The sequence below is a fragment of the Sus scrofa genome, chromosome 4 (genome assembly GCF_054392235.1).
Source record: "Sus scrofa isolate SSC_HxYL_T2T_F1_AM1 chromosome 4, Sscrofa_HxYL_maternal_Yorkshire_Landrace_v2.0, whole genome shotgun sequence".
In the NCBI taxonomy this organism is placed as follows: Eukaryota; Metazoa; Chordata; class Mammalia; order Artiodactyla; family Suidae; genus Sus; species Sus scrofa.
Genome location: NC_139386.1, coordinates 36,821,318 through 36,845,002, shown reverse-complemented (window position 1 = coordinate 36,845,002; position 23,685 = coordinate 36,821,318). Strand labels below are relative to the sequence as shown.

At 39.5% G+C, this 23,685-nt stretch overlaps 1 protein-coding gene across 6 annotated transcripts in view; it reads left to right on the top strand.

Moving 5' to 3' along the window:
* SPAG1 (sperm associated antigen 1) overlaps positions 1–23,685 on the top strand; it is a 98,343-nt gene that overhangs the window by 22,398 nt on the left and 52,260 nt on the right. For 4 of the 6 annotated variants that reach the window (XR_014843549.1, XM_021089046.2, XM_021089045.2 and 1 more), the window contains 6 exons: positions 1,481–1,606; positions 8,309–8,373; positions 8,873–8,982; positions 11,200–11,305; positions 15,679–15,809; positions 20,663–20,769. Coding sequence is in view for 5 of the 6 variants with exons in the window: in XM_021089046.2 (XP_020944705.2) it covers positions 1,481–1,606; positions 8,309–8,373; positions 8,873–8,982; positions 11,200–11,305; positions 15,679–15,809; positions 20,663–20,769 (645 nt within the window). In the remaining variant the exon portion in view is untranslated. Of the gene's footprint in view, positions 1–1,480; positions 1,607–8,308; positions 8,374–8,872; positions 8,983–11,199; positions 11,306–15,678; positions 15,810–20,662; positions 20,770–23,685 lie in introns of those variants that run through there. The other 2 variants (XM_085021990.1, XM_085021991.1) reach the window with 2 other exon arrangements.

Below are 23,685 nucleotides of genomic sequence, written 5' to 3'. Positions count from 1 at the left end.
CTAATATTTTATCTGCATCCTGTAAATTATGATGTATTTTTATTATCATTCAGGTCAAATTGTTTTTCAATTTCCATTTTTAATCCATGAATTCTTTATAAGTGTATTGTTTAATTTTCAGTTACTTGGGGATGGTTAAATACTTATTACTATTGAATTCCAGCTTATGTCTGTTGTGGTCAGCTACCATACTCTGTGTAATTTCAACCCTGTGAAATTTATTGAGACATTTTTTTGGCCTGTGTTCCATGTGCTCTTGAAAATAACATAGAATTCCATAATATTGATTAGATCAAGTTTGTTAATGTTTAAATCTGCGATAACATTACTTTTTTTTTTTTTTTTGGTCTACTCTTTTCTTATGTCCATTCTACTGTTATTCAAATGGATTCATTTTAGAAACTGAGTTTTTCGTTTTCAACATTTCCATTAAATCTTTTAAAGTTTCTGTTTTTCTTCTAATTCCCCAGTTGTTCATGCATGGTGTCCACCCTTTTACATGTTTGCTGTAGCTGTTTTTAAGTTTCTGTTTTCCGGAGTCCATCCACTTTCTGGTCTGCTTCTATTGACTATAGATAACATTTTTCTACTTCTTTGTCTTTTTTATTTTTCTATTTTATGGTGACATTGTATATATTTAAAAAACCAGTGGAATCTGAAGTGGTCAATACTTACCTACAGAAATGAGCATGTTTCTTCTGTCAGACTGCTAGGGTTGGGGGCCGGGTCAATCTAATCTGTAGTTAAGTTGCATCTGATGTGCTAGGTTTCTTGAATCACACAAATGAGATTAAAACATAGGCTCTGCTCTCAAGGAATTTACAGTGAAGTAAAAGAGACAAACAATAAATAGAGGATTTAAAATCTTCACGCTGATACATGGAGGAGGAGCCTTTTACCCCAATCAGGAAGCTCAGAGAAAGCTTGCTGGAAGGAATGATGAATAAGATCTTGCAAGATAAATAAAGCAGGAAGGGCCTTAACAGTATGACTATACTGAACGATACTGAACTGTAGACTTAAAAATAAATAAGATAACCTTTTATGTTATTGTATATTTTCCCACAATTGAAAAAAATAATAGAAAGGGCATTTCAGGTAGAGAGAATGGCATGATCAAATTGTCACCTAGAACTTGACCCATAGTAAACTATGATGATGCATAGTCCTAAATAGGAGTTTGGGATTAACGTATACACACTACTATATGCAAAATAGGTAAACAACGAAGACCTGGGAACTATACTATCTTGTAATAACCTATAATGGAAAAGAATCTGAAAAAGAAGAGAGATACATACATCACTTGTCTGTACCCTTAAAACCAACACAACAATGTAAATTAACTATACTTCAATGAAAATAAATTAAAAAAAAAACTCGGTCTGTAGTAAATTATGGTGATATATAGTCCTTTCTAATGCCTGGTTAATTATTTCAAACTGTGTATTTCCCTTCTTTGTTTCTCTCTTCTTCTCAGAGTTGGGTCTCAGAAATTAAAAAAGAAGATGATAAAATGCACTTTCATGAAACTGACACATTTCCTGTAATGGAAGATCATTTGCCTCCAGTTCGTGGTGCAAACAGCCATCTTCATGTTGCCAAGGTAGGCCTTTTTGGTGTGGGATGGAGGTGGGAGTGGGGGTGGGAGGGGCAGAAGGCTGTTATTTTTCATTAAGAACATTATCATAGTTTCATCAGCGTAGCCAAAGTGTGACGTCCTCTAGGAGAGCTGGGGATTTTTTCAGCCAACTGTGTGTTTTCACCTTCTTGGGTCAGCCTCACTCAGGGATCAAAATGAAACAGCGTTTTCCTTTGAAGATTTGAATCTTGGGTTTACTGCCTTCTTCATTTTTTTATTCTGCTGTTCTGTCTCATCTACTCTGACCAGTTTTGATGAATACATAAGAATCAATTCAGTGTGAGTGTTTCAGGGAATAATTTTATGTATCCAGCAGAGGAATAGAGGAAGTAGTTTATTACATAAGTAAGCATGAATTTCATGTATTAAACAGATACCTTTAAACAGCAATAGATGTCACTCCTCTGTTCAGTGAAAATTTCCACCATATCCCCAGCCCTTTATGGTTATTTCTCTGAGATTTGTCCCTTTTTTGCCATGTAGATCTCCCTGCCACGCCCCCACTCTTTTTTTTTTTTTTTTTTTGTCCACACCCACCTCATGAAGAAGTTTCCAGGCTAGGGATAGAACCTCTGCCACAGTGGTAACCAGAGCCACAGTGACAATGTCAGCTCCTTAACTGCTAGGCTAGCTGAGAATTCGAGATTTTCCCTTTTTAACCCATGGGTTCCATAGAGAAGGCTCCTGTTGGAGTTCCACCTTCACACTACTTCAAGTTAAAACTGAACTTCTTGGCATCCACCTGACCCTGATACCTTAGACCCAGCCCTTGTCTCCAGTGGCTTTTCACTTGGATCACACATTCCATTCCACCCCCCCCACCCCCACCACCCCACCCACTCCCTTTATTCCTATCACCTCCAAGAGGATGGCTGCCTAAGTCTCTTCATTCTGAGTTGAGTCATTCTTGTTTTTCTCCTCTCTCCTTTGAATCCTCAATTTTATTTGAAAACCATTCATAACTCTTCATCACTCTGCTTCTTGCTAATTTACCTTGCTGTATCTTTTCATTAGGAATTACTCAGGTAATCGAGGTAACTGAGTAAGTGTGGTAAGGATGCTACTGTCTGTAATCAATGAATTTGTATTCATTGAACATTCATTGTTTGCTAAGCCTTTGTCTCAAAAATATAGCAGTACATCACAGCTGTCGTGTGATTGCAGCTGTGACAGGGATTCACTCCCTGGCCTGGAGAATAACAGACAAACAAACAAACAAAAAAACCAAAAAACAAAACAAAAATGGTGGAAAAATATTTTCAGAAATACTACTTTCCAAATCAATGGGGCAGCAAGCATCAAAGCTGACAGATGACATAGAAGCCAAATTACCATCCCTTTGCTTTTCCTTCGGGATAAATATTTTATTGCAAAAAATATATATATAAAGTACATAACATTTGGTCTCTTTCCTCAAGAAGCTTATAGTCTACTAGGGACAGACAGAGTGGTACAGTGGTTCTCAAAGTATGGTTTGTGGATTCTGGTTGTGCCAGAGGTCCTTCTGAAAGGATCAGAAAGTTAATGTTATTTTTAAATTTAATGCTCATGCTTTGTCTCTTCCACTGTGTTGAAGTTTGTACTGAAGGTAAAACTGCAGATGCCTTACCGTGAATCAAGGCAGTGGCCCCAAACTGGACTAGTGGTCATGGTTTTCTCCACTGTTATGAACTCATAATAAAAAACCCCAATTTCACTTTAAAATGTCCTTGATGAAAAAGAAAACTTTTTTGTTAAATCTTGAGGACACATCTTTTTAACATTGTGTGACAAAATGTGGAGGACACAGAAGGCATTTCTCTCTGAAGTGAAATATGATGGTTATCATAAGAAAAAGCACTTGTGTGATTGAATTGCCAGTTGAAGTAGAAACCTATTCCTGGAATAATTTTTACTTGAGGGAATGACTGATTGACAAGCTATGGTTTTTCAGAGTTGGGCTTTTGATAGACATTTTCTTGGAAATGAATGAAATGGTTTGTCACTTCAAGGAAAAACAACGAACAATATTCATTGCCAGTGCTAAATCTGAGCTTTCAAATGGAATTTAGAGAATTTCATATTCTTATGGGGCTCTCAAATACCTACTTGTGACCAAAAAATGTCCCCTTAAGGAAGACACTTAAAGACTTTTCTGATGAGCTCCCTGAGGTTTGTTTTTGTTTTGTTTTGTTTCTTTTTTGGCCACCCACAGCACATGGAGTTCCCTGGCCAGGGAGCAGATCCAAGCCACAGCTCCGACCTATGCTGCAGCTGTGGCAATTCCGGATCTGAACCCACTGTGCCAGACCAGGGATTGAACCTGCATCCCAGCACTGGAGGACACAGCACTGGAGATACCACTCCTGATCCTCCTGTGCCATAGTGGGAACTCCAATTTTTTTAACTAATTGAAATGTAGCTGATGTACAATATTATACAAAGTAGAGGTGTTACAACATAGTGGTTCACAATTTTTAAAGATATTTCACTTATAGCTATTAGAAAATAGCGGCTATATGCCCCGTGTTGTGCAGTATATCCTTGTAGTTTAATTATTTTATACATAATAGCTTGCTCCTCCTAATGCCATACTCCTATTTGGCCCCCTTCACACTTCCCTCTCCCCACTGGTAACCACCGGTTTGTTCTCTTTATCTGTGAATTGGTTTCCTTTTTGTTATATTTAGTAGTTTATTTTATTTTTATTTTTTTAAATATAATTTTATTTTTATTATTTTAAAAAAATAATAAAAAAATTTCTGTGGTGAAAATAATTGCATATCTTTTATTAATATAAAGCTGAAGGAGCTCCTGTGTGGCACAGTAAGAATCCATTGTTGTCACTGCTGTGGTGTGGGTTTGATCTCTGGTCAGGAAATTTCCACATGCCATGGGCATACCACCCCTTCCAAAAAATAAAACTGAAATATTTCACTTTGAACACTAAAAACTGTTTTGTTTTTGTTGTTTATAATTTTTTTTTTTTTTTTTGTCTTTTTGCCTCTTCTAGGGCTGCTTCCCATGGTATATGGAGATTCCCAGGCTAGGGGTCTAATTGGAGCTGTAGCCGCTGGCCTACGCCAGAGCCACAGCAACGTGGGATCTGAGCCGTGTCTGCGACCTACACCACAGCTCAGGGCAACGCCGGACCCTCCACCCACTGAGCAAGGCCAGGGATGGAACCCACCACCTCATGGTTCCCAGCCAGATTTGTTAATCACTGCGCCACGACGGAAACTCCTGTCGTTTATAAATTTTATTGGAGTATAGGTGACTTACCATGTTGTGTTATTTTCCTTTGTATATAGCAAAGTGAATCAGCCATGCATATGTATGTGTGTGTGTATATATATATATCCTTTTTTTTTTTTTTTTTCAGATTCTTTCCCCATATAGGCTATCACAGAGTGTTGAACAGATTTTCCTGAGCTACAATTGTAGGTCCTTGTTACCAATCGAATTTGTATATGTAGTATATATATGCCAGTTCCAATCTCCCAGTTCATCCCTCCCCATCATTTCCCTTTGGTAACCATAAGTTTGGTTTTGAAATCCTTGAGTCTATTTCTGTTTTGTGATAAAATTCTTTTGTATCGTTTCTGATTAGATTCCACATATTAGTGATCTCATAAGATATTTGTCTTTGTGTGAGTACTTCACTTAGTATGATAATCTCTAGGGCCATTCATTTTGCTGCTTATTTTTTAATGTTTTATTTTTTTGGACATGCTCATGGCATGCGGAAATTCCCAGGCCAGGGATCACTCATTTCATACCAGTTACCAGAGCCAGAGCAATGGCAGCACTGGATCCTTAACCTCAAGCCACAAGGGAACTCCTAGTTTGTTTTATTTTTTAGATCCCACATATAAAGTGGTATGATACAGTATTTGTCTTTCTCTGTCTGACTTATTTCACATAGTATAAATACCCTCCAAATCCATCCATGTTGTTGCAAATGGTAAAAGTTCATTCTTTTTACAGCTGAGTAGTATTCCATTGTATATATGTACCACATCTTTCTCTCTCTCTCTCTCTTTTTTTTTTTTTTTTCTTTTTACAGCTGCACTTGCAGTATATGGAAGTTCCTGGGCTAGGGGTCGAATCAAAGATGCAGCTACTGTCCTATGCCACGGACACTGCAACTCGGGATCTGAGCCACATCTTTGACTTATGCCACAGTTTTGCAGCAATGCTGGATCCTTAACCCACTGAGCAAGGCCAGGGATTGGACCCACCCCCATCCTCATGGCTACTATATCAGATTCTTAATCCCACTGAGCCACAATAGGAGCTCCATATATGTACCACATCTTCTGTATCCATTCATCTATTGATAGACACCTAAGTTGCCTCCAGATCTTGGCAATTGTAAATAATGCTGTTATGAACATTGGGTGCACATATCTTTTCAAATTAGTGTTTTTGGTTTTTGGTTTTTTTTTTAATATATACCCAGGAATTGAATTGCTGTGTCAATTGGTAGTTCTATTTTTAGTGTTTTGAGAAACCACCATACTATTTTTCCATAGTGGAGTTTACGTTCCCACCACCAATGTATGAGGGTTCCCTCTCCATGTCCTTGCCAACATTTGTTCTTTGTGATCTTTTTGATGTTAGCTAGCCTTTCTGACAGGTGTGAAGTGCTATCTTGTGGTTTTAACTTGCATTTCGCTAATAATTAGTGACGTTGAACATCTTGTCATGTGTCTCTTGGGGAGCTCCATGAGGATTTTAACAGATAGGATTTTTAAATTAAAAAAAATGTGATTTTTTAATGATAGTAGGGAATGTAGGGACATTTGAAAGATATGTTTAACTTCTAATGACCCATGGAGAATGTTACAAAATTGTGCTGGTGTAACTGGCCCATTCAAATGGTTTCCAATTATGACTTTTAAGAAACCATTTAAAGAGTTCCCATTCTCAGTGGGTTAAGAACCTGACTAGTATCCATGAGGATGCAGGTTCAATCCCTGGCCTTGCTCAGTGGGTTAAGAATCTGGTGTTGCTATGAGCTGCAATGCAGGTCACAGAAGCTGCTTGGATCCCACATTGCTGTGGTGTAGGTCTGCAGATGTGGCTCTGATTCAACCCCTAGCCTGGGAACTTCCATATGCCACAAGTGCAGCCCTAAAAAGGAAAAGAAAGAAAACCATTTAAGAAGCTATTTGTGAACACAATGGCTGTCATTTTCTTTCCTCCCTTCTGGTACTTGCAGTGGGTATGTGGCCTGGGGTTGAGAAACTTAAGAGCACCAGGCTAGTGCTTGGTCAGCAATAGGCACATAACCCAAGCTAGCCAATCAGAGTCCTCCCCTGGCATTTCTCTAAAGATGAGTAGAGTCGCTCTCCTTTTCCTTTCTGATTGGGACAGCTATGAGTTTATAATCCAGAATGCATATGGTCACACCTCCTACCACATGGAAAAAGCAAGTAGACAGCAGGGGAAACAAAATCAGGCTGAGAGAAGCAGAGACTTCTGGGGTAGAGAAGGAGATAGCGGAGAGAGCAAGAGCTATTGAGAGAGGGTCACTGAGTCCTTTATTGACCAATATCCCAGCACTTTCATCAGTTTGTTTACATAAGCTGATCATTTATTCCTTTCTTTTTTGTGTGTCTTTTTAGGGCTGCACCCACGTTATATGGAAGTTCCCAGGCTAAGGGTCCAATTGGAGCTGCAGCTGCCGGCCACAGCCACAGCCACAGCCACATCAGATCTCTAACCCACTGAGGGAGGCCAGAGATCAAACCTATGTCCTCATGGATACTAGTCTGGTTCATTACAGCTGGGCTGTGATGGGAACTCCAATTTACTCTTTTTTTTTTTTTTCCTTTGGTCTTTTTGTCTTTTTAGGGCCACACCCACGGCATATGGAGGTTCCCAGGCTAGGGGTCAAATCGGAGCTGTTGCTGCCAGCCTACACCATAGCAACAGCAACACGGGATCTGAGCCGCATCTGTGACCTACACCACAGCTCACGGCAACCCCATATCCTTAACCCACTGAGCGAGGCTAGTGATCGAACCCACAACTTCATGGTTCCTAGTCGGATTCGTTTCTGTTGCGCCAAGACAGGAACTCCCCAATTTACTCTTTTTAAATAAAATTAGTCCAAGTTGGATGTCTGTCATTGTAAGCAAAACAGCTCTGATGAATATAGCAATTATTTCTTCAATGCCTACGTTATAAAGAATAAATGATAGTTTAGTCCTTTTTTATTATATAAATCAATAACAATTACATTTCATACATGTAAGTTTTAAATATATATGTACTTAAAATCCTCAGAATTAACTACAAATTTAAAATCATTTTAATCTACTGAATAGTATGTTAATAATTATAATATTGGATTTGTTATAACTTCAAGGGTACCTATTTCTTATCCATTCAATTTGTATGTCGTAATCTAGTACTTCACATTTATAGAGAAAGCTGCTAGTCTTTTTAAAAAATTCCTTTTGCTCTTTAATAAAACAAAAGCTGTTATTTTTTTCCCCTCTTTCTTTGAATTCCAGGAATTCTGACATGGAGTCATAAAAGCAGTAGATTTTAGAAAATGTGCTTCACAATATTACCCATGTTGACAAAGTACAATCTAGAAAGGCAGTGTTCTATAATCTCCTATAATCTGCTAATCTTATATTAAATATCTCATAAAATATAATTTTATTTTTTCAGGAAAAAAATTCTAAAAGTAGACCAGCTAAAAAGAAAATTCCAAGGGATTATGCAGAGTGGGATAAGTATGTTTTAAATTTATTTATATAAAATTGTCATTGAAAAATTCTCTACTGTAAAATACTGTAATAAATTCTTAATTATTTTAAGCCTGAACATATCAAGAATACCAGGTTATGTCAGCAGAGTACTAAGAGTATCTGGATTAAGCACTCTTGATTTTGTTTTTTCATTAAATAAAAAACTACTGCATCCTTTCATCTATAGGAATAACCATAAACAGCTAATGTAATACATATCAAAAAATTTAAAATTCAGAGAAATTGGTCACAATTTTAATTACAAATTTCTGCACAGTTTAGGTCTGATTAATATTTAAATTCTCCCTAAGTTCTATGTTTTCTAAGAAAGAGTACAGATGACTGTTAATACAAACCTATCATGCATTTTTAGAGTATTTTTTCTAAAGGCACAGTCATACAAATATAAGAATATCAGTAATAAATTTTATTCTCTTGCTTGTATTGTACTTTTTTCCTAGTTTTTATTATTCTTTCATTTAAGATTTGACGTGGAAAAGGAATGTTCAAAAATTGATGACGATTACAAAGAGAAAACTGTGATCAACAATAGGTCACATTTGTCTAAAATTGAGACAAGACTAGATACAGCAGGTAATTGGTGGAAAATAATAATTTAGTCATCTTTATTTTTTTAACTCAATGAATTTTATTACATTTATAGTTGTAGAACAATCATCACAACCCCATTTTATAGTGTTTCCAACCCAAACCTTCAGCCAATTTGCACCTCCCCCCCTCCACCAGTCTCCTTTGGAAACCATAAGTTTTTCAAAGTCTGTTAGTCAGTATCTGTTCTGCAAAGACGTTCATTGTATCCTTTTCTTAGATTCCACATATATGTGATAGCATATGACATTTGTCTCTCACTAACTTCACTTAGCATGATGGTTTCTAGGTCCATCCATGTTACTGTAAATACCATTATTTCATTCCCTTTTTATGGCTGAGTAACATTCCATTACATGTATATGTACCACATCTTGTTTATCCATTTATCTGTCGATGGACATTTAGGTTGCTTGCATGTCTTGCTATTGTACCTACTGCTGCAATGAACATTTTTGAGTCATGGTTTTCTCTGGATAGATGCCCAGGAGTGGGATTTCTGGGTCAAATGATAATTCTATTTTTAGTTTTCTGACGAATCTCCTTACTATTTTCCTTAGTGGTTGTACCGCTTTACATTCCCACCACCTGTGTGAGAGTGTTCTGTTTTCTCCACACCCTTTCCAGCATTTACTGTCATCACTCTAGGAGATAGGGCTGAGAAGATATTGCTCTGGTTTATGTCAGAGAGTGTTCACTCTATGTTTTCCTCTAAGAGTTTTATAGTATCTGATCTTATATTTAGGTCTTTAATCCGTTTTGAGTTTATTTTTTGTGTATGGTGTTAGGAAGTGTTCTAATTTCATTCTTTTATGTGTAGCTCTCTGGTTTTCCCAGCATCACTTATTGAAGGGACTGTCTTTTCTCCATTGTATATTCTTGCTTCCTTTGTCATAGATTAGTTGACTGTAGGAAGAATAATTTAGTCATCTTTGAATTTCTATAATAAAAGCTGTCAGTCCAGTCATTTTCTTTCTTTCTATATTTCTTTCTTTTTCTTTCAAATGAGAGTTGCAACATTGATTTCAGGTTCTCGTGTGTGTGTGTGTGTGTGTGTGTGTGTGTGTGTGTGTGTGTGTGTGTTTGGTGTATGTGTATGTTTCTTTCGTTTGGCAGTATGTGAAAGTTCCTGAGCCAGTGATTGAACCTACGCCAAACAGCAGCAACCAGAGCCACAGTGGTGAGAACACAAGAGCCTCAACCCACTAGGCCATCGGAGAATTCCCCAGATAATACTCTCTTTAAGTGCTGTAGATTTCCATTAAAAGTCTGTGGATTTTCTCCTTGAGTTAAACACCTCTAACAAATCCCATTCCATCCTTTAATTACTTAATTTTATATGAGTAATAGTAAATAATACTTAAATTTAGTGAGACTTTAAAATATATAGGTATAATATACCTTTTTCTTTTTTTTTTACTGTAATTCATTTTCCTTTTATTTCCTAGGGTGTTTTTGTTTGTTTGTTTGTTTTGGTTTGGTTTTGGGTTTTTTTGCCATGCCTGTGGCATGTGGGAATTTGGGGTCTGGGGATCGAAACTGCACCACTGTAGCAACTAGAGCCACAGCAATGACAATGCCAGATCTTTAACGCACTGAGGGAATTCGAGTAATTAATGTTTTTCATTTTTTCGAATCCTCTTTTCCCTCCAAATCCTTCAAAAATTTTTCTTTTTTGCCTCCAAACAAAAAGATGGGGCACTTTTTCTTTCACTTGAGGTCCACAGGTGTACAGTACCATTGAAGTAAAACAAAGCAGTTGTAAAACAAACAAACAAAACTTAGGAGTTCCCATTGCGGCTCAGTGGTTAAGGAACCCAACTAGTATCCATGAGGATGCAGGTTCGATCCCTGGCCTCGCTCAGTGGGTTAAGAATCTGGCATAGGTTGAAGATGTGACTTAGATCTGGCGTTGCTGTGGTGTAGGCCGGCATCTGTAGCTCTGATTCGACCCCTAACCTGGAAACCTCCATATGCCTCGGGTGCGGCCCTAAAAAAAACAAAATAAAACAAAAAATCTAAACTTGCAAAAACTCTGAATGATTTAAAAAACAGAGAAATACCTCTAAACTTAGGAAACCTCTTTTTTCTGTTATTCATTTGACAATTTTCTGTTTCTATTAAAATAAGAATTCTTAGATTTAAATTAAAAAAAATTTTTAAGTTATATTTTTACTTAGAGCAGATAACATTTATTTTTAGGTCTGACTGAGAAGGAAAAGGATTTTCTTGCTACTCGTGAAAAGGAGAAGGGAAACGAAGCTTTCAACTCAGGCGATTATGAAGAGGCTGTGATGTATTATACTCGGTGAGCAGATCTTCATTGTGTTTTAAACTTGCCAGTAAGAAAAAAATACTATCTAAATTTACCTGTTGGAATGATATAAACAAACTAAATAATCCGTGTCAGACTCACTCAAGGCATTGTCCTTGTGATTTACGATGCATCAGTTATGTTTACCTTGTTTTTTCAACACTTGCCTTTTTTTTTTTTAGTTTTACATTTTATTAGTGTATTCAGAAGGTTGTGTATCAGAGCAGTGACAGTTTATTTAGTTGGCAGGTATAGTGTCATAAATTCATTTATCACACCCTTTATTGTCTTTTTTTTAAATTTATTTCAACACTTAATCCTATAAGCTTCCACCCCACCCCCACTTTTGACGGAGGTCCTAATTTTCCCATTTCACAGATGAAACAGAAGCTGTCTGAGTGGAACTTAACAGAAAGTCCATATAGGATAGAGGTTGAGAATTCAGGTTCTGAGGAAGAATGTGTATGTGTGTGACTGAATCACTTTGTTGCACAGCAGAAATGATGACAACATTGTAAATCAACTACACTTCAGTATGACGTTAAAAAAATGAAAAAAAAAATAGTAGTTTTTTTTTTTAAAAAAAGGGGAACTTAGATCCTTCCGTCAGACTGCCTAGATCTAATCCTAGTACTTACGGTGCTACTTCCTACCACAGGGCCTTTGCATATGCTAGGTCCTCCGTCTAGAATATTCTTCCCTCTTCTCATTATCTAGTTGATTCTAGCTTATCCTTCAGATCTCAGCCCATGCCTCACTTCTTTGGGGAAGTCTTGCTTTACCTCTCAGACTAGGTTATATCTCCACCCTACTCCATTTCTTAAGATTGCTGTAGGAGTCCAATTTGCAGACTCTTAACAGCAGTCTTACCTCTCCTTTGTAGTACTTGTTGGATGTACAATTTAAATTGGTGTTTGATACTAATTGGATTCTAAGCTCTGTAAGAGCAGAACCTACTTATCAGTTTTTTAATGTCGTTGTAGCTCTAATGCCTAGCAGAAGACCTGGTTCTTAGTAGATATTCGGTATGTGTTTGCAAGCACTTCCAAAACTCTTACAGTGTATGAGAAGTAGACTAAACTACTGTTACAAACTGTGCTTATTATATACAGAAGCACTAAACCAGCCATATTAGAACTAAACTCTGTACAATCTTCTCACCTTTGGAAGGAAAGGGTTTTTTGTTTTTTTTGTTTTTTGTTTTTTTTTGCTAATATTATTTGTGTCTCTAAAGAAGTTTGCTCAACTGTTGAAGTGAAGGTAAAGATGATATTGGAAGTTCCTGTTGTGGCGCAGTGGTTAAGAACCTGACTAGTATCCATGAGAATGTGGGTTGGATCCTTGGCCTTGCTTGGTGAATTAAGGATCCAGCGTTGCTGCAAGCTGTGGTGTAGGTCACAGATGTGGCTCGGATCTGGTGTTGCCAGGCCCATGGTGCAGGCCGGCAACTGCAGCTCTGATTTGACCCCTAGCCCAGGAACTTTCATATGCTGTGGGTGGGTCCTAAAGAAAAAAAAAATAAAGGGATACTGATGTATCATTCATTCAGTACAGCCTCTCCTGTTCAGGCAGGAGAATGTCAGCTCTGCTCTTGTTCTTTCTCTTCTTGTAAATTTCCACCAGTGGAGAATCTCTTGTCTGTTACAGGGAATGAAATTTTTCTTGTCTGCCTTTTGAAGAAACAGAGGTGAAGAGTTAAAACATAGTATAATGGTTAAGGGAACTCAATCTGCCACTTTCTGACTTTGGGGAGATTTTTCACCTCTCTTGCCTCAGTTTTCTCAGTGTGTTGAGGCTTTAATAGTGCCCACTTCAGAGCAGCTTGAAGATGAAATAAGCATGCTGAAAGACAGGATGGCCTGGTGGTAGAGAGAGCAGGTGGTGGAGTAGACCAGTGGGGTTTGAATCCTGACTCCAAGCTTGTGGTCTTGGACGTGTTACTTAACCTTTATGTTTCATCTATTTTCTAATCAAAAAAGCAGTAATACCTCCTCCATGGATTGTGAGGATTAAATAAATTTAGTGTTTAGTGCCTGGCCTGTGGGAAGGACTCAGTATCAGGTACTTGTGTATTTATTCTTACATGTACTTTCCATGTTTGGTCTCTACCCAAACATGTGATTTCTTTGTATTCATCTTCAATGATCTTAGTAAATTGACACTTTTTGTGACTTTTCCATTTTTATCTTCTATTCTTCTCTGGATTTAGAAAATTCAGTGTACCATCTTCCCCATATGTAGGAATATATTAGTTTACAGTATTCCAAATCAATTTCTTTTTTCTTTTTTTATCTTTTGTCTTTTTAGGGCTGCACCCGTGGCATATGGAGGTTCCCAGGCTAGGGGTCTAAGCGGAGCTGCAGCTGGCAGCCTATGTGACAGCTGCAGCAGTGCCAGATCCGAGCCATGTCTCTGACCTATACCACAGCTCATGGCAATGATGGATCCTTAACCCACTGAGCAAGGCCAGGAATCAAACCCGCAATCTCGTGGTTCTTAGTCAGATTCGTTTTCTGCTGCGCCATGACAGGAACTCCTCCAAATCAATTTCTAATCAATAACCAGATAGGTTTTAAATTCTTCTTTTCTTTAATTATTTTGCATTCATACTCTCTCTCTCTCTTTTTTTTTTTTTTTTTTTTTTTGTCTTTTCTAGGGCTGCTTCTGCAGCATACGGATTTCCCAGGCTAGGGGTCTAATCGGAGCTGTAGTTGCCGGCCTACGCCAGAGCCACAGCAGTGTGGGATCCAAGCTGCATCTGTGACCTACACCACAGCTCACGGCAATGCTGGATCATTAACCCACTGAGCGAGGCCAGGGATCGAACCTGCAACCTCATGTTTCCTATTCGGATTCGTTAACCACTGCACCACGATGGGAACTCCAGTATAATAATTTCCTTAAGAGTTAAATCTACTTTTAGATTACAGACTAATTTGTATTTGTTAACACGAGAACAACGTATATATTAGTTGTGGTTGATGACTCCTTTTTTTTGCCATTTCTTGGGCCGCTCTTGCAGCATGTGGAGGTTCCCAGGCTAGGGGTCAAATCAGAGCTGTAGCCACCAGCCTATGCCAGAGCGACAGCAACGCTGGATCCGAGCCCGCGTCTGCGACCTACACCACAGCTCACGGTAACACCAGATCCTTAACCCACTGAGCAAGTCCAGGGATCGATCTCGCAACCTCATGGTTTCTAGTGGGATTCGTTAACCACTGAGCCATGACAGGAACTCCCCCCCCCCTTTTTTTTGTACTAGAAAATTGTCCCCAAAGAGTCAAAAACATGTATTTGATATTTGGTGTTAACTAAATTGGCTTTTTAGGAGATCTATGGGTATTTAAATTATCATGTCTCTTCTAAAGCCAGAATCCAATTTGAACCTCTTAATTGGATATTTGAGCATCTGTCCCAAAATAGATTTGGAAGAATTTAGTTTAAAATTTAGTAAATTTTAGAGTTCCCTAGTGGGACAGCAGGTTAAGGATCCAGTGTTGTCATTGCTGTGGCTCAGATCACTGCTGTGGCACAAGTTCAATCCCTGTCCTCTGAACTTCCATATGCCACAGTGCAGCCAAAAAATATTCAGTAAATTTTAGTTTATGGAATTGTAGATTACTACTTTTGATGAGGCAGGCTATATTAGTTTTCTGGAGCTGCCATACAATTCACCACAGCCTGAGTGGCTTAAATATTAGAAATTTAATTTCTCATCGCTCTGAAGGTTAGAAGTCTGAGATCAAGGTGTCTGCAGGGTTTTCTTTGGAGGTCTGTCGTCTTGGCTTCCAAATGGCCATCTTCTCTCTGTGTCTTCAAGTGATCTCTCCTCTGAGCATGTATGTGTCTTAATCTCCTCTTTTATATAAAGCCATCAGTCATATTAGATTAGGGACCACCCTCATGACCTCATTTTCACTTAGCATCTCTTTAAAGACTATCTCCAGGAGTTCCTGTTGTGACTCAGCAGAAATAAATCCATCCTGTATCCACGAGGAGGCTGATTCGATCCCTGGCCTCGCTCAGTGGGTTAAGGATCTGGTGTTGCCCTGAGCTCTTGTGTAGGTCAAGATGTGGCTTGAATCTGGCATGGCTGTGGCTGGTAGCTGTAGCTCTAGTTCGACCCCTAGCCTGGGAACCTTCATATGCCATGGGTGCAGCCCTAAAACGCAAAAAATAAAAATATGAAAAATGAAGACTGTTTCCAAGTCGAGTTCTCTTCTGAGGTGTGAGGGATAAGGCCTTCAACATATGAATTTTGGGGGACGCAGTTCACGCATAACACGAGCTCTGTTTTCCAAATTTAGCAGTTTCTCTATCTTATTTTCCCTCCCTTCTGCTTGTACCAGTAAGTGTCTCTTTTACAGGAGCATATCAGTGCTTCCCACCGTGGCTGCCTATAATAACCGCGCTCAAGCAGAACTCAAACTGCAGAACTGGAACAGCGCTTTTCAGGATTGTGAAAAGGTCTTGCAGTTAGAACCTGGAAACTTGAAGGGTAAAAAAAAAAAAGAAAATATTCATAGAATGCCTTTCAATTTGCAGCAGGGTCTGTTAAAGACCAATTGTAGACATCATGTTTCCACTACAAATATTCCAAATAGACTCTAATTTCTATGTATGTGAATGATGATCTAAACATGAATCGAAGTTACTTTTAATTCAAGTTTAACTTGGAATTTCAGTTCCTAATTATCTGTAGCGAAAAAAGTAGCTAATCATCCCAGATGATTGAATAAAGGGTACATGTGGGTTTTTTGGGGGTTTTGTTGTTATTGTTATTTTGCCCTTTTTTTTTTTTTTCAGGGCCACACCTGAGGCATATGTAAGTTTCCAGGCTAGGGGTTGAATGAGAGCCACAGCTGCCGGCCTGCACCACAGCCACTGCAATGTGGGATCTGAGCCATGTCTGCAACCTACACCACAGCTCACAGCAACTTGAACCGACTGCTCAGCTCACAGCTTACTGAGCGAGGCCAAGGATCGAACCTACGTCCTCATGGATCCTAGTCAGGTTTGTTAACCACTGAGCCACGAAGGGAACTCCCAGGGTACATGTGTCTTTAAAGAAATATCTCACACTTGCATTTGAACTGCGGTGTTTTTTTTTTTTTCTTTCAATTTTTTTTTAATTGTGGTAAGATTCACATAATGAAAATTTACTATCTTAGTGATTTTTAAGTGTGTGGTTCAGTGGTATTAAGTGCATTCATATTGTTTTGCAGTCATCACTGCTAGTCGTCTACTCTCTCTAGAATTTTTTTAGTCTTAAAAGTGTACACATTATATAATAGCCCTATTCTCTCCACATACACCCCCAACCCAGCCTCTGACCACTACCAGTGCACAGTCTGTCTTTATGATTTCTTTTTATTATTCTAGATACTTCATTTAAATAAAATCATACAGTATTTATCTTTTTGTAACCGGTTTATTAAACCCTATCTTTTATCCCAAAAGTAAATTTAAGTACAATTTAATATGGATTTTTTGATATATATATATATATATATTTTTTTTTTTTTTTTTTGTCTTTTTGCCATTTCTTGGGCCGCTCCCACGGCATATGGAGGTTCCCAGGCTAGGGGTCAAATTGAAGCTGTAGCCACTGGCCTATACCACAGCCACAGCAACGCTGGATCTGAGCTGCGTCTGCAACCTACACCACAGCTTATGGCAACGCAGGATATTTATTAATAAATCCACACTAGAGCTCTAGAACTTTTTACCTGCTGCTTTGTGGCCTTTTCCACCTAGATATCCACAGACTTTTTTTTTTTTTTTTTGTCTTTTCTAGGGCTGCACCTGTGGCATATGGAGGTTCCCAGGCTAGGGGTCTAATCGGAGCTGTAGCCACCGGCCTACACCAGAGCCAGAGCAACTCGGGATCCGAGCCACATCTGTGACCTATACCACAGCTCACTGCAATGCTGGATCCTTAACCCACTGAGCGAGGCCAGGGATCGAACCTGCAACCTCATGGTTCCTAGTTGGATTCGCTAACCACCAAATCACGATGGGAATTCCCTCACAGACATTTTAAATTAAATGCACGTTGTCTAGGAGTCATCCCCAAAGCACATGGCATAAATTGTAATAGACTCATTTTAAGTCTTTAAATATTTATGGATTCAGATAAACACTGAATTTTTTCACCTGCCTGCAGACATGAGTGGGCAGAAACCATGGATATGCTGAAAGGGGATACTGATGCATCAGCCTGACTGTCATTGTCATGGATGGCCCTTCTCTCCCCAGTAAAGGTCTCCTGTGCCTGTACTTGGTCTCTGTCGCAGAGTATGACTGGGCTCCCCACTTAAGGCAGGTGCCTGGTAAAGGTTTTATGATCTGATGGGCCCACAGCTCTACTGTACCAGGCCCTGTGTCGTGTTGTACATGAGCTGTTTTCACAACAGCTTAATAAAGGTGCAGGTACTATTATTAGCACACTCACTTTTCAAAAGAACACTGAGGCATAAAAAGATTGAACAACTCACCCACGATTGCACAGCTACTAAATGGCAAAGCCAGGGCTCAACATCAGATGAGACTCCAGAGCCCATGTCTAACCTCTGTGCTACTCTTCTGCCGGTAGAATGGTTTCCTGTTTTCATTCTTCCCTGTTTGAGTAATTTCTTAAGCGCCAGAATCTTCCCTATTTGGATCACAGATTTGACAAAGCCCAATCTAGTCATCAGAATGACCATAAAACATTAAGGAGCCTTATATTTGCAAACTGATAAATGTCTTCCTTTTCAAAAGTTTACTTTTTACTCAAAAAGTATTTCTAAATGCAATGTAATGTTTGATCACATCCTGGAACAGAAAAAAGACATTAGTGGAAAAATTAGTAAAATCCAAAGGCAGCCTCTAGTTAACAGTATTGTTCCAATGTCAACCTCCTAGTTTTGGCAAAGGTACTATAGTTACATAAAATGTTAGCATTTGGGAAAACTGGTTGAGGGTATATGAGAACTATTGGTATCCCCTTTGCAACCTTCTATAAATCTAAAATTATTTCCAAAATCAAAAGTTTTAAAGAATGGGAGTTCCTGCTGTGGCACAGCAGGTTAAAAACCCAACTGCCATGGCTCAGGTTGCTGCAGAGGCACAGGTTCCATCCCTGGCCTGGCACAGTAGGTTAAAGCATCCGGCCCAGCCACAGCTGTGACATAGGTAGCAGCTGCGGCTCATATTTGATCCTTGGCCTAGGAACTTCCATAGGCTCTGTTGTTGTGGCCATTAAAAAAAAGAGTTTAAAGAGCTCCCGTTGTGGCATGGCAGAGGCAAATCTGGCTAGTGGCCATGGAGTTGTGGGTTCAGTCCCTGGCCTCGCCCCATGGGTTGGGGATCTGGCATTGCCGTGGGTTGTGGTGTGGGTTGCAGACGAGGCTCAGATGCTGCATTGCTGTGGCTGTGGCCAGTTGGCTGTAGCTCAGATTTGACCCCTGGCTTGGGGACCTCCATATGCCATGGGTGTGGCCCTAGAAAGGCAGGAAAAAAAAAAAAAAGTTAAAATAGTAATTGTTATATTATGAATATTTCTTTATAGGTATTTTCTTCTGAAATCTGAACAGTAATAGTAATAGCTAAACTTGTACTTAAAGTGTAGTGCTACAATTTTGATTTATCCTTTAGACTTTCATGGGTCATTCTAATAGAGAACAAAATCAAATTAGTCAAATTTATGTTTAAAAATAGTATGTTAGGAGTTCCTGTTGTGGCGCAGTGGTTAACGAATCTGACTAGGAACCATGAGGTTGCGGGTTCGGTCCCTGCCCTTGCTCAGTGGGTTAACGATCTGGCGTTGCTGTGAGCTGTGGTGTGGGTTGCAGATGCGGCTCGGATCCTGCGTTGCTGTGGCTGTGGTGTAGGCTGGTGGCTACAGCTCCGATTCGACCCCTGGCCTGGGAACCTCCATATGCCACAGAAGCAGCCCAAAGAAACAGCAAAAAGACAAAAAAAAAAAAAAATAGTATGTTAAAATCAATCAGATGTAAATTTGTCACTCTTTAGAATTTTACTGAGCCTGATGCTCTCCAAAATCATGGCTTATTCCACACAAAATTCTCTTGTTCTGTAATTAATAATGATGGGACCAGGAAGACATTCATTTCAGTATTAAAACATTGTCAAATTAGACACTGTAACTTATAAAAAAAAAAACAAAACTGATAGAAATTACCTTTTTTTTTTTTTTTTTTTTTCGCTGTGCCCATGGCATGCATAAGTTCTCAGGCCAGGGATCAAACCTGAGCCATAGCAGTGATGATGCCAGATCCTTAGCTGCTAGGCCACCAGAGAACTCCTATAGTGCTCAGTTTCTGAACTTAGCTGACTTTAATCATCAGGATTCCTTCAATTCCCTGTGTGAAATATCTCCTTCTAAAATCATTTTAGAGAGTTCCCGTCATGGCTCAGCGGAAATGAACCTGACTAGGAACCATGAGGTTGCAGGTTCAATCCCTGGCCTTGCTCAGTGGGTTAAAGATCCCGGCGTTGCCATGAGCTGTGGTGTAGGTCGCAGACATGGCTTGGATCTGGCGTTGCTGTGGCTCTGGCGTAGGCCAGTGGCTACAGCTCCGATTAGACCCCCAGCCTGGGAATCTCCATATGCCACAGGTGCGGCCCTCAAAAGACAAAAATAAAATAAAATAATTTTAGAAATTGCCATCAAGACTTCACTAATGACCCATATTCTGAGTCAGATGCTGATCAGTACTATACTAAATTTGTTTCATTAATTGGCAAAATACTAGTGATGGCTACAAGGAGGAAAATGTTACTGTTTAGTGAAAAGCTTCCTAGTGTTGCAGCACAGCATGGTGCCACTGACGGATTGAGGTGTGGATCTCTTAGCCCATGGAGGGGCTGCCAGAGGATCAGGTTTTTAGAGGGGACAGTTGGCTGATGCAGCCTCTTCTGCTTACCTTAGCAGCATTTTCTGTATTTGCAACAATATGAAAATGAGTGTAGGAGTTCTTGTTGTGGCTCACTGGGTTAAGAACCCGACTATAGTATCCATAAGAATTTGGGTTCGATCTCTGTCCTTGCTCGTGGGGTTAAGGATCCAGCATTGCTACAAGCCATGGCATGGGTCACAGATGCAGCTCAGATCCAGGGTTGCTGTGGCTGTGGCCCAGGCCTCAGCTGCAGCTCTGATTCATCCTGTGGCCTGGGAACTTCCATCTGCTTCAGATGTGGCTGTAAAAAGACAAAAAAAGTGGGTGTGGTTTGCATCATTGGATCCTAAGCTGTTCTGTGCTATACGTATTGTTCCATTTGAAAAATATATTATTATCCTAATGCCATATGTTAAAAAAAATAACTTTTATTTTGGTTAATTCTCAGCACTTCTGCGCCGTGCCACTACCTATAAACATCAAAACAAGCTCCAGGAAGCTATAGAAGATTTGAATAAAGTACTGGCTGTTGAACCTGCTAATGAGTTGGCCAAAGTAAGTCCAGAAAGTAATACCTTACCTAAATCTGTTGTTTTCTATTTCTGTGTTTATATTAAAATGATAGCAATATTGCTGAATAAATGAAGATTAGGACACAGCTTTAAGAAGTAGGTATATCTTGGAGCTCCCGTAGTGTCGCAACAGAATTGGCAGCATCTTGGAAGCTCTGGGACACAGATCCGATCCCTGGCCCGGCACAGTGGGTTAAGGATCCGGCATTGCCACAGCTGCAGCCCAGATCTGATCCCTGTCCTGGGAGCTCAGTATATTGTGGGGCAGCCAAAAACAAAAGCTGGTATATCTCAGATGCCCTGAAGTGCTCCCATCTATTTGAAGTGGAAGAAAGCAGGCTTTTTTTTTTTTTGCTTTTTAGGGTTGCACTCATGGCATATGGAGGTTCTCGGGCTAGGGGTCGAATCAGGGCTACAGCTGCCAGCCACAGCAACGCAGGATTTGAGCCACGTCTTCGACCTACACCACATCTCATGGCAATGCTGGATCCCTGACCCACTGAACGAGGCCAGAAATCGAACCCACATTTCATGGTTACTAGTCAGATTTGTTTCTGCTGTGCCACAACGGGAACCCTGAAAGCAGGCTCTCAAATCATAAACGTGCTCCCAAAGGACAAATAATTGCCTAGCATTGTAGGCTGTTCCGTTCTTTGAGATAATTTCATTTCATGGGTTGAGTGGTGCAGAGGTTTCCTAGGTAGGATTAGACATGAGCTTGATGAGAATAAAACTGTGTTTCCCTCTGTGATTGCACTGCAAGCACAGCATCCTTGACAGTAAACTCACTCAGATATGCACTTAGGGGATCTGTGTTAACGCTTGAAGAGTAGACGTAAGTGTCAAGAACCGTGAAGGGTCTGAGACTTTACCTTCCTTAGAAATTAGCAAGACAGTCTAGGAGAATACACAAGACTCCTGGGTCTGATACAAAGGACTTTGGTACTCACAACATGACCAGCCAATGAGCTTCAATTTCACAACACTTTAAGAGTTCCTGTCATGGTGCAGTGGTTAACGAATCCGATTAGGAACCATGAGGTTGCAGGTTCGATCCCTGGCCTTGCTCAGTGGGTTAAGGATCTGGTGTTGCTGTGAGCCGTGGTGTGGTTCGCAGATGCAGCTCAGATCCCACATTGCTGTGGCTGTGGTGTAGGCCGGCAGCAACAGCTCCGATTAGACCCCTAGCCTGGGAACCTCCATATGCCGCGGGAGTAGCCCTAGGAAAGGCAAAAAGACAAAAAAAAAAAAAAATTCACATCACTTACCCTGGCCCCCAAGTTCCAGTGGGGACAGTGCAGAAGGGCCAGATGGGTGCTGCACACTCCATGAGGTCATGTCACAGCTGAGGAATCCCAGATTTAAAAAACCCAACCCCCATCTTTTGTAATGGGATCCAAGCAAAACCTGCTCAACCTCTGTTCCAGAGGGTAACATGATTGTGCTGGAAAGCAAACAAACCTCTTTCCTCTGAAGGGAAATACTCTCTATTTCCCACGGCTGTTCTCAGTACAAATCGTCTAGAACAAAGGTGGTTTAGTTCCTCCTTTCACATTTATTCAGACATGGGAAACCCACGGAGAACTGTCTTCTACCAATAAGTTGTCACAGTTCCACATAGACCTTTGAGGTTATCTCTGTCACCCTCTCTGAGTGGCAGCTAATGTCCCTGCTGCATCAGCTGCATTTGTCAAGTCAGCATTTCAGTGGATTAGGTTTAGGGCCCAGCTTAGGAACACAGCTTGTCCCCATAGTATTTCTTTTTTTTTTTGTATTGTTGTTATTGTCAGAAGTCACAAATATATTTCTTTTTAATAATAAATGGTATGTTTATTGAAAAGTTAGCATTATAATATTTTAAAAGATAAAAATTTATTTTTATTTAAAATTTTTTTAATTTTAATTTTTTAATTTTTATCTCTGGGCTATGCCTGCGCATGTGGAAGTTCCCAGGCCAGGAATAAAACCTGTGCCATAGGAGTGGCTCAAGCCACAGCAGTGACATCTCTGGATCCTTAACCTGCTGCACCACCAGGGAACTCCTAAAGGAAAAAATTTGAAACAAGGAAAGTCACCTTTAATTTCATTATCCCACCCAATTTCATGTTTACATATTAACTTTTAGGCTGTAACCAAATGCATTTTTCTTAATCATATGTAAAGATTAACTTAAAGTGGATCATACATCTTAATTTAAAACTTAAAATATAAAAATTCTAGAAGGAAACAGAAAATCTTTATGACCTTGGATGAGACAAATATTCCTTAGATATGACATAGGAGCATAATAATCCATAAAAAGCCGATAATTGGGTTTCATCAGAGTTAAAAACTTTTGTTCTTTGAAAGATACTATCAGAAGAATAAAAAGACAAGCCATGGTCTGGAAGAAGATATTTGCAAAAGGCTTATATCATGAATACATTCAGAACTCTCACAACTCAGTAATAAGAAAACAAGCAGGCTAATGAAAAATGAACAAATATTTGATCAGACACTTCACTAAAAGAGATCCGTGAATGGAAAATAAGCACGTGAAAAAGATGTTCAATATCATTAGGCACCAGAGAAATGTAAATTAAAACCACACAAGATATCACTACGAACTTAGTAGAACAGCTCAAACTAAGATGATTGACCATACCAAGTATTGGTGGGGATGTGGAGGAACTGAAACTCTTGGGAAAATGATCCCATTGCTTTGGAATATAGTTTGACAGTTTCTTAAAAATTTAAACAAAAAAATCATATGCCGACCGCACGGCCCAGTTATTCCGCTCCTAGTATTTCCAAAGAAAATTGCAAGTATATGTCCACATAATGATTTATGCCCAAGTTCCCGTCATGGCTCAGTGGTTAACGAATCCCACCAGGAACCATGGAGTTGCGGGTTCCATCC